We start from the raw sequence: 11126 nt of genomic DNA, 5'->3' as shown, positions 1-11126 counted from the left end.
CAGAACATACAATATAAATACAGCTAATATTACTTATTTATTCAATTTATATACCGCCCTCCCCCCAGGGGCTCAGGGCGGTTTACATCAATAAATACATAAAAGCATTAACCAGCTACCAACTACTAAAACATTTCACCCTGGGACTGCTGCTCATGAAAAGAACAGGAAGCATTTTTTGCAGCACAAAAGTGGTTAAACTCACCGAGCTGTTTGCTAGAGAGGCCAAGCGGGGGTAGTGGGGGAGGCTTGTTTCCGGTGGGGGAGTGTTTGCTACTGAATCGGGACAAGGGGCAGGAAAGGTTGCAGAGATGCTGCAGGAGGAAAAAGCCTTGCAGCCAGATCTTCGGAAGGTTTACTCAGAAGTAAGCATTAGGGTGGGGGGGGGGCAGCTCTTCCGTTTTGGAAGAGAGAAAATGCCGCTATCCTGTGAGTTTTTGAGGGTTGCTTTTTTATTATTTCGAAATGTGATTTTCTTATTTATGTTTTAATGTGTTAGTCATTTTGACGGGATCTGAATCTTTAAAATCAGAATAAATCAAAATGAATGATCAGTGATGGTTGTCAAAGGGAGGCCCACAAAGAAGCCCCTGCCATGATCCCATGGAAGGAATCATTCATAGTGACTGGCTGCCTGACATAATAGGCATTCTGGGTGGTGCTCACCCTATCTGCAGTTTGCTTGGGGATTCAACCCCCCCCCCTCTCCCACCATTCCTGTTTATCCCACCAACCCCTCAGCCCTTCCCTGCAGAGGCTTTCTGCTCCTTCACCTTCTGGTTGCTTGTATGGAGGTGTTGCCTGATGGGTAGGGACTATTGAGGAAAATACCTGCAATAGTTAAGTCATCTCCAGCCATTTTGTCTTGGGCTCCAGTTTATCATGAAATGAGCTCTTTTAGACAGACAGATCCACAGACATTGGAAAACAACCTCATAACATCCACAACATATTTTAAGGAGGCAAATTATTTATTATTATTATTATTTATTTAATTTGTATACCGCCCGATCCCCGAAGGGCTCCGGGCGGTGAACAACATTCACTAAAACATCAACAGGAGCGGTCATACAAATATAAACACATAGGCTCCATCCCATAAAATAGCTTAAAACTCATAAAACAGCAAAAAACCATAATACATAATAAAAAGGCGTCCGACCCCAATTTAAAACCTACCCCCATGGGGGGGGATGGCAGGACCCCTCAATATGAGGGGACCCTGATGTAACTGCCCTAGGGGGAGATGGTTTATTTTTACAGATGGTTTATTTAAATACAGATGGTTTATTTTTCTCAAGGATCTAACAGGCATAAGCTTAAAAATTGATACGTAATATATCATAATGGCATTAATCCTGAACCACAAAGTACAACAAAAACGCTCTTTCTGATCCACTGGGGCAATCCTTAAGTGTCTCCTCGCTAGGGTTGGTCATGTAGCTCTCTTCTCTTTTGGTTTCTTTCTGCCTTTTTAATATCTTTTCCTGTCACTCTTCATAGCCACATGAGTTATGGTATTTTTCCACAGTTGAAAGCTACGCAAGAAAAGGAGAATGAGATGGAAGGGAAGGATCCAGAAGGACCTGAAATTGACAAGAAAGCCCCGCTTCCCTTCCAGTCTGGGAATGATGTTGAATTCTGGGGAATAGCTGTGCAAGAGATTCTAGATCAAGATACCATGAACTCAGATGTACATAGGAGATGCTTCCGGGAGTTCCATTACCATGAGGCTGATGGACCCCGAAAGGTTTGCAGCCAGCTCCATGGACTTTGCAATCACTGGCTGAAGCCGGAGAGGTTCACCAAGAAGCAGATACTGGACCTGGTGATCCTGGAGCAGTTCCTGACCATTCTGCCCCAGGAAATACAGCGCTGGGTCAAAGGATGTGGACCAGAGACCAGTTCTCAGGCAGTGGCCCTGGCCGAGGGTTTCCTCCTAAGTCAAGCAGAACAAATGAGGCAGGGAGAGCAGGTAAGGGTGTTTCATTCACTCTGTTCAAGCAGTGTCCTTCTCCTAAGGCTTCCTGACAAGATATTTGTGTAGGAAATTCACTCAGCTGAGGAGAAAATTGAACCCTGATCCTTGCCCCTATGGTTGAAGTACCTCTGCTGGTCATTGCCGGGTTGAAGAGTCTGGGAGTAGAGCAAACCTTCCCCTCAGCTTGGTCCATTCCTTCTCTTACTTGTCAACCTCTCGTGCTTTTTCAGATGTGGGGACCATCCATGAAGAAGGAAGCTAAGTTATCTGAGGTCGAAGGAAGTCTGTTGGAAGTAGGGCAGAGGGCACAAGCCCAGGAGCATGATCAAGATTCCCTCTCTAATGGTAAGTGTGCCTTATGCTTGGATGGGATCAACACACTTTGTGAAATTATTTATTTATTTATTTATTTATTTATTTATTTATTTATTTATTTATTTAATTCGATTTTTATACCGCCCCATCCCCATTAATAAATGGAACATCCATACCTTTGAAACACATTGCTGGGGCTAATAATTTGGCTTCGTCACTCCTGCTGAAAGACTTTTCAAGGGCATATGGCAGCCCACAATCAGAAACAGGAGATGGGATTAGGGATGCCAAGCCAGTGTTTGGGCTATGGGGTAGGGCAGTGGTGGCGAACCTATGGCACTCCAGATGTTCATGGACTACAATTCCCATCAGCCCCTGCCAGCATGTCCATGAACATCTGGAGTACCATAGGTTCGCCACTACGGGGGTAGGGCATGGCATGGACATGATGTCTTGCTTGGCAAAAACACTCTAGAAACCCCTCAAAATGATTTTAGATTTTCCAGAGCATTGACTAATATGCTAAAATCACACATGGGATTTCTCCTGGACATAACAGTGACCTGTTGTGTGACATCATTTCCAGCCCCATCTCGTTTCCTGTCAGTTTCAACACAAGGGCATATGGAAGGGTCCAGCTGATGGGAGAACAGAGGCTTGTGACTGGACTAAGGGGCTCTTTAGTCTGATCCATCAGCCACCTTTTAGAGCTCCAGAATTAAAAGGGCATTAATTGCCTTTCCAGAAGTCTGAAACATAGGTGCCTGATGCTTTCATCCTGTGTTTCCCATTACTAAAAAGTTCTCTTGAGTTCACATAGAGCAAGTTTTCACTGTCCTGAGAATGAGGGTGTGTGAAGTAGGAATCAAACAAGCCAATGAAGTAGGAAATCTATATGAACACTCTTCCTTCCAATTTTGTCTTCTTTACAGGCTCAGGGGAAATGTTGAGCCATCATCTTTGCAAAGGTGTGGAAATGGCTGCTGCACCCCAGGTCCAGGTAGGAGAGATGAGTGGGAGACATCTGGTCCCCTCTTCTTTCTCAGGGGGGGCTTTTGTTCTTGAACTTCTACTCAGATGTCCAGGGAAGAGAGGCTCTGAATGCCCCTCCCTTTACCCATGCCAACCTCTACCTCCTGTACCTTCCCAGATTGTTCCTTTCCAGTGTGCATTCTCTGCCTGACATAATCTCTGAGGGAGGAATCTGCTGTTTCTTTCAGAGTCTGTTTCCCTTTGAAGAGGTGGCTGTTTATTTCACTGAGGCAGAGTGGGCCCTGCTGGATCCAGATCAACGAGCTCTCTACAGGGATGTCATGCTGGAGAACTATGGGAGCATGACCTTTCTTGGTAAGAATCTTTCACAAGTGCCTAAGGTGTGAATTGCTGCCATTGGCATGATGCATGAATCCAAATCTTGACAGCAATATATCATTTTGAGCCCATCCTCACTACTTAACTTCCCACTGGGGGTCTCTGGCTTTCAAATAGCAGTGAAAGCGATGTTCAGCATGGCTTGGTAGAGCAACCCATACCACCCAACTGGTCCAGGGGCGCTGAGGCAAGTGTTGCGGCCATCACCTAAGCCAGACAGGCTGTCCTGACCTGAGATCAAGGTGGGGCTAAAAGGCTCTCAGAAAAACTCTGGAAGGGCCCATATCTGTTTCTTATTTTCCAAACATTGCAACATGACTTTTTGCCCAGATAAGAATATGGTTGTTCTCTCTGACTGTGATCTGGAGTGGATCCTTTCCCCAGTACACTTATTGGGATTGTGACCATGTTTCTGCCTTTCCATGTTTCTGTCTTTCCTTCCCTCTATAAGAATTGTGTTATCACTTTTTCTCTTTTTCTGCCAAAGAAGCCAGGAATTTAAAAGAGATTCCAGCAGAAATAAACAAAAGCTTCACATCCAAAGGAGAGCTGGAGCCTTCGACAATACAGAGAGCTGGAGAGCTGGAGAGTTTCTCAACAGAATCTCAAGAGAGAATTCCCTTCCCAAATGAGCTTGTTTCAAGTGAGCATCCTTCAGTTTTTGTCAAGGAATAGCCATGGAATATTGCTGATTTGGTTCTCACATTTTCATTTTGGTAGAACTATAAAGTGTACCAGGTACTGAGGAAGAGAGGCTTCATGGGCCCTGAAAACTGGAAGTTTCAGAAGCTCCTTCTGGGTCTGAGCTCATCTGTGGTTCTTAAGGGGCTTAAATATGTGGTTTTGTTTCCTGCAACAGTCATTTTATTGCTATGTCCAAAATGCCATGTCAGAATTCCAGGGAAAGGGTGGAGGCTGTGAAGGCCCTTCCCTACAGCACTACTTAGATACTTTCAGGCCTTAACTGCCCCACCAACAACTGGCACCTCTTCCAAAACCATTTCCTTTTTGAAATCTTGAGTTCACTGAGTGAGGTATTGCCCCCTCCCCCCTACAAATATATATTTTGTGAGGATAAAACCAATTCCTTATGGCTCTGATCATATTAGGATGGACACTTTCTGTATACTTGAAGGCTTAGATATCACGGTAACTTTTTGAATTTAATCATCAAAAGAACTACATGCCAAAAGAACTACATGAATCAAATGTGAAGGGTGGGGAAGCAATTATTTCTTTAAAGTACATATTGGGAGTTTGGAGAAGGAGAGGGACAGTCAGGATATCAAAACAGTACTATTGGCCAGGTTGAGTGGAGGGGAGCAAAAAGCTCTGAACATCGAAACAAAAGGCACATCCATCAATCAATGCCCGATTTTTGCCTTGTTTCCTTGCATAAGTTCTGATTGGATCTCTCTTTTTATTCCAGGAGACGATGTCAAGGAGAAGGTTGGAGAATTCCAGCAATTCTCATTGGATAGAGATAAGGAAGGACAATCTCAGTGTAATTTCAGGGATGAGGAGAGACCAGAGAGGCAGAAGGGAAGTCATGGAGAGAAGATGAGGGAAAAATCCATTCCCTGCCAAGAAAGGGATTTTCATGAAGTAATTCCCAAGGTGGAGGAAACATATGAATGGTTGGATTGGGGACCAAATTTCTCAGCTCAAACTCAGTATGATAATGATTTGCGAAAGCCCCCTGAAAAGAAGGTCCATAATTGCTTCCAGTGTGGAAAGAGCTTCCTGTGCGGAGAAGAGCTCATGAGACACCAGAGAATCCATATAGGAGAAAAGCTGTATTGCTGCTCAGACTGTGGCAAAAGGTTCTCAGAGAATTCAAACCTTATTCAACACCAGAAGGAGAGTTCCCACCATTCAGGAGGGAAGTCATTTGTCTGCTTAGACAATGGAAAGAATTCCTCTGTTGGGAAGGCAGATGAATCACAGAGGAGATCACAGCTCCTTTTGCACCAAAGAACCCACCTGGGAGAGAAACCTTTTGAATGCTCAGAGTGTGGAAAGAGATTCAAACAGAGTGCCAGTCTTCATCAGCATCTAAAAACTCACACAGGTGAGAAACCTTTTGAGTGTACAGAGTGTGGAAAAAGATTCCATTACAAGGTACTTCTTCACCACCATCAGAGAACTCACACAGGGGAGAAACCTTTCCAGTGCTCAGAGTGTGGAAAAAGCTTCAGCTGGAGAGGCAATCTTCAGAAGCATTTAAGAAGCCACACAGGGGAAAAACCTTTCCAGTGTTCTGAGTGTGGAAAGAGATTCACTGAAAGTCACAGTCTTCAACGGCATCAAAGAACCCACACTGGTGAGAAACCTTTTGAATGCTCAGAGTGCGGAAAGAGATTCTTCTCGAGTGGGGATCTTCGGCAGCATCGAAGAACCCATACAAGGGGGAAACCTTTTGAATGTTCAGAGTGTGGAAAGAGATTCAGACAGAGTGTCAGTCTTCAACGGCATCTCAGGATCCACACAGGTGAGAAACCTTTTGAATGCCCAGAGTGTGGAAAGAAATTCCATTGCAGTGTCCTCCTTCATCATCATCAAAGAATCCACACAGGAGAGAAACCTTTTGAGTGCTCAGAGTGTGGAAAAAACTTCAGCCGGCGAGGCCATCTTCAACGGCATCTAAGAACTCACACAGGAGAGAAGCCTTTTGAATGCCCAGAATGTGGAAAGAAATTCAGTGAAAGTCGCAGTCTTCAGCGGCACCTAAGAATCCAAAAAGGTGAGAAACCTTTTGAATGCTTAGAATGTGGAAAGAGATTCAGTTTGAGTGGTGATCTTCAACAACATCAAAGAATTCACACAGAGAGAAGATTTGAATGCTCAGAGTGTGGAAAGAAATTCAGAGGGAGATGCCATCTTCAACATCATCGAAAAACCCACATAGGGGAATGTCTGGTGAAGCCTTTGCTCTCAGACTTCTCATCCACAACAATCCAAGATTCGGAGGACATCCTTCAAGGCACTGCAAACAGAGTCCAGGCCAGTGTGGGAGAGCCATGGAAGATAGAGACAGATGTCAAAGGCCCTGGGCATAGCACCACCAGCTCTGGGCATAGCACCACCAACACCCAACAAAAACAGTCCAGTTCTACAGAGCTTGGAGCAACAAATACCTTCGAACCCAGTGGTGGTGGAAGGATGTCAACTGACAATGATGGTAACCCACCATGAATGTCGGAGAGCTTGGGGGAAGGAAAGGTGCTATGGAGAGCAATGAGCCTTATCTCAACCCCTGACTACTACACTGAACGTCTGCCTAGCCTCCATATGGACCACCAGAGAAAAGGCACACAAAGTGCTCAGTGGTTCAGAAAATGGAACCATCACAACAAGCTGATTTTGGTAGAGTGGATGAAAGAAAATTTTGAAGAGAAAAGAACACAAAAGGATGGAAGAGGAGCCTGAATAAAAGAAGGCTGGCTTTCTGTTGGATTAGTACCAATCAGAATGGAACTTGGTTCTGACTGGATGCAATTGAGCTTCCTAGACAGGGTTGGGGGGCGGGCTTTTCCCTTAGAAGCAAAATGACAGGTGGAAAGGGGGAAAGGTGACTGAAGAGGATGAATTGTGCTCAGAGTGGTCTGAAAAAAACTGTACACCAAGAAAAGTCAGAGTAGTAGTAGGCTAGATGTAGAGGCTTAAAACAGTATAGTTGAAACAGGGCAAGTCCTCTGTGGCCTCTTTTTTTAGTGACCCAAGAAAGTCAAATTTGATTGGGTATTAACTACATACACATAATTACTGGTGATCTGAACTGGAAAACTACACATGGAAGGAATTTGAGGGATGGGCATGGGCTCAGTGGCAAACAGAATGTTCCAAGTTCAGTGCACACAAGACTGATTTTGATAGATATAATTAGGACTGACAGGCAGAGGTGGGATCCAACCAGTTCTCACCACTTCTCTAGAAGTGGTTACTAATTTTTTCTGAGTGCCGAAAAGGGGTTACTAAAGCAACCTCCCTGCCCAATAGGGGCTGAAGGTGCGTGTGTGCGGCGGCGCCACTGTTTGAATCCCACCACCTTCGGAACCTGTTATTAAAATTTTTGGATCCCACCACTGCTGACAGGTGGCCTGGAGAAAAATGCCCTATTCCTTTCATAGAAGATTAGTGTGTAGAAATGGGCCAGGGAAGCTTTTCACATCATAGAGATAACATCCTGTTAAACCTCTTCCAAAGGGATAGAGCCAGACAGGCATAGTTGAATGGCTCAAGTGAACAAATGGAAACTTTGCCCAGGCAAGTTGCTGGCAATGAAGGGCTGAGATGTTAAACAAATTGCGTTTCACGCTTCCACAAGTACGCAAAATTCAAGTACTCAAGCAGATTTTTCATTCAGATGAATTAGTATAATACCTAGAATTAAGTGTATTTCGTGGCAAGTTCCTTTCTATATACCTTGCAGCCAGTTTGGGGCCACACTAGCACATTTGCCCTCCACATAAGTACTGCTCACGTCAGCAAGGAGGGCAAACTGAAAGGCAGTCCCTGACATAAGAACGTGCCTGCTGGATCAGACCAGAGTCTATCTCAGGGGTAGGGAACCTTTAACACTCAAAGAGCCATTTGGACCCATTTTCCAAGAAAACACTTGGAGCCGCAAATAATTTTTGACATTTAAAATAAAGACAACACTATATATATTGGGTTTTTTTTACCTTTTACTCCGCTCATTCTGAGAAGCGCATGGATGCGTCCGCCCTGCTGCCTGCAGGGTGGGCAAGGATGGGGCCAGCGGCTCTGCCTTGCCGGCCGCCGGGAAAGCACCTGCCCCGCTCGAACAGGGCGGGCAAGAGGGGAAGCCCGCGGCGCGGCCCAGTCGACCGCGGGCAGTTGGTGCGCCCGCCCTGCTGCCTGCAGGGCGGGCAAGGATGGGGGCGGCGGTTCGGCTCATGGAGCTGCAGTGCAAGGGCAGAAGAGCCGCATGCGGCTCTCGAGCCACAGGTTCCCTACCCCTGGTCTATCTAGTCCAGCACTCTGCTACCTGCAGTGACCCACCAGATGCCTTTGGGAGCTCACCTGGAGGATGTGAAAGCAATGGCCTTCTGCTTCTGCTCCTGAGCACCTGGTCTGTTAAGGCAATTGCAATCTCAGACCAAGGAGGATCAAGATTGGTAGCCATAGATCAACTTCTTCTCCATAAATCTATCCAAGCCCCTTTTAAAGCTATCCAGGTTAGTAGCCATCACCACCTCCTGTGGCAACATATTCCAAATGCCAATCACGTGTTGCGTGAAGAAATGTTTCCTTTTATTAGTCCTAATTCTTCCCCCCAGCATTTTCAATGTATGCCCCCTGGTTTTAGTATTTTCAATGTATGCCCCCTGACCCAGAAGACAACCCAGCCCTCAGAGCTGTGTCAACATCCAGGCAAACGCAGGTGCAGCTGGGGGTGGAGCCAACTTTGGTTGGCTTCTACTGGCCTTTGGAGCTGAGAATGCTTAAGCATAGCCCTTTTGAGCTACAGAGGGAGGGTTTTGGGGATTCACTGCCTCCCCATGCTGCTTGCAATTCTTACACAGCAAGACATCTAATCACTGACAGGCATGGTCCTGACAATAAGAATGAATAGAATAAGGAGTTAGATCACCCTATTTTGCCAGAGCAATTGGATATGGTCTTAAAGTTTATTCCTAGAATCATAGAGTTGGAAGAAACCACAAGGGTCATCCAGTCCAACCCCCTGCCACGCAGGAACACACAATCAAAGCCTGTGTTTAAAAAAAAGCCAAAAGAGATTCCACCACCCTCTGAAGCAATGTATTTCACTGCCGAACAGCTCTTACCGTCAGGAAGTTCTTCCTAATATTTAGATGGAATCTCTTTTCTTGTTGTTTGAATCCATTACTCCATATTCTAGTCTCTGGAGCAGTAGAAAATAAGTCAGCTCTCTCCATGGATCTTACGTTAAGATTCAGTTTGAGATATATGGGACATCACAGTGACTCTTTAGCAAAGGACTGAGTAAAGTATCTAATTGTTGGTTGTAACCTGCAGGATTGTTCTTTAAACATATACTTCAGACACATCCAGTCATTTGGTTTTTCCAGGAAGAAGTTATTACTCATATAAATTTTGTATTAGAATGTTCATTGATTTTGAGGTTGTCTGTGTACTTTTAAGCTATTTGCTTGTCTCATGGAAACTAACTGAAGTTCAACTAAAATGATCTGATAACTTTAGCTGTTGTATCCCTACTACGGTTAAAAAAGCCAACCTCTGGTAAACCAATAGATCGAGGACCTTAACATTCGAATGCATGGCATATAGACAGCAATTGTGCATGGATTTATTTTTAGATATTTGGAGACTGTTTATAGATGCTTATGTGTAAATCTATCACCACTGTTATATTTTTGTCTTTATATTTATCCTTTTTCCCCAAAAAAGTTTTTTACTTTTTTCCTGTTTGTTTTTATACAAAATAAAAAGGAGACAAAAATTACAATGAGAAAAGGTGCTTTCTGAAAAGATTTCAAATTTGAAAATCATGGCAGTAAAGGGGACATTTCATCACTGGTCTAGTAGCCCCTTAGAGACCAACAAGAAATTTGGATTCAAACCTACCTGTTCTACTAAAGACTAACATGCCTACTTTCAGATAAAACATATGTTCATTCTCAAGCCAAGCATTGCCCCTGTCCCCATTGTTGAGTAAGGATTTGGGATGTTTATTTCACTACAGATTATAATTTTCTGCATTTCCCCCCAGTTTTATTCAGGCTGATTACAATATGCACTTGGCCATTGGATCTTTTACAAGCATTATTCACAACACTCCTCCAACCTTCTGACTTGGATATAAAGACTCAGAGGTCTCTATTTGTACTTGGGACTGACAAAAGGAGCTGCAATCTTGAAAGCTTATACCTGAAATTCTTGTTGGTCTGTACCTAAGGAGCTACTGAACTGGAGTCTAACTAGCCTAAGAGCAGTTTGCCCAGTGGAAATTCACCCTTTATGTGGCTAGTTTGTTAAAAGCAACCCAGCAGTGCCCGCCACTGGTAGACCATATTCCTGATAGCTTTTAAAAACTTTACAATTTTACATTGGCCATTTCTGAACAATAGAAGCTTTTAAAATCTAAAATAGCTTGAAAAAAGCTCTGAATGTGTGGCATTATAACAGAAGCACAAAGAAGCACTGGTTTCAACTTTGTTTGGATTGCTTGTGCATGTATGTTCTTGACATAAAAGATGCACAGATGGCTGGAAATCCAAGTACAGGGATATGGACGAGGCCCTGACTGAATAGCAGGCCAACAGAGTATGGAGGGACTCAGATGCCCACAGAAAAGAGCCTCACAAGTTGTCCATCAATCGAGTGTCACTAGCACCCAGCTTCTGACAAGGGATCCATGGGCTTTACCATTCTGCTCAGTCCACAGAACAGAATTCAGTTTAGATGCAGGAAATGCCAGCTGTTGAGGCTG

General features: G+C 44.4%; 1 protein-coding gene across 2 annotated transcripts; it reads left to right on the top strand.

Annotated features, from left to right (window-relative positions):
• The first annotated feature begins 266 nt into the window (after window positions 1–266).
• LOC125428605 (zinc finger protein 436-like) lies at window positions 267–8321 on the top strand. Of its 2 annotated transcripts, none has more exons than XM_048489010.1 (9): window positions 267–365; window positions 1532–1975; window positions 2212–2326; window positions 3229–3296; window positions 3517–3643; window positions 4158–4310; window positions 5097–5910; window positions 6079–6158; window positions 6411–8321. In XM_048489010.1, exons 1-9 carry the CDS (start codon window positions 312–314, stop codon window positions 6860–6862), a joined length of 2307 nt encoding a protein of 768 aa, XP_048344967.1. In that variant the 5' UTR covers window positions 267–311; the 3' UTR covers window positions 6863–8321. The 2 variants fall into 2 exon arrangements, with proteins under 2 accessions (XP_048344967.1, XP_048344966.1); XM_048489009.1 differs by having other exon boundaries at window positions 4155–4310.
• The last annotated feature ends 2805 nt before the right edge of the window (window positions 8322–11126 follow it).

The sequence above is a fragment of the Sphaerodactylus townsendi genome, linkage group LG03, assembly GCF_021028975.2.
Source record: "Sphaerodactylus townsendi isolate TG3544 linkage group LG03, MPM_Stown_v2.3, whole genome shotgun sequence".
In the NCBI taxonomy this organism is placed as follows: domain Eukaryota; kingdom Metazoa; phylum Chordata; class Lepidosauria; order Squamata; family Sphaerodactylidae; genus Sphaerodactylus; species Sphaerodactylus townsendi.
The sequence above is the reverse complement of the archived record's forward strand: the minus strand, read 5'-3'. Positions and strand labels throughout refer to the sequence as shown.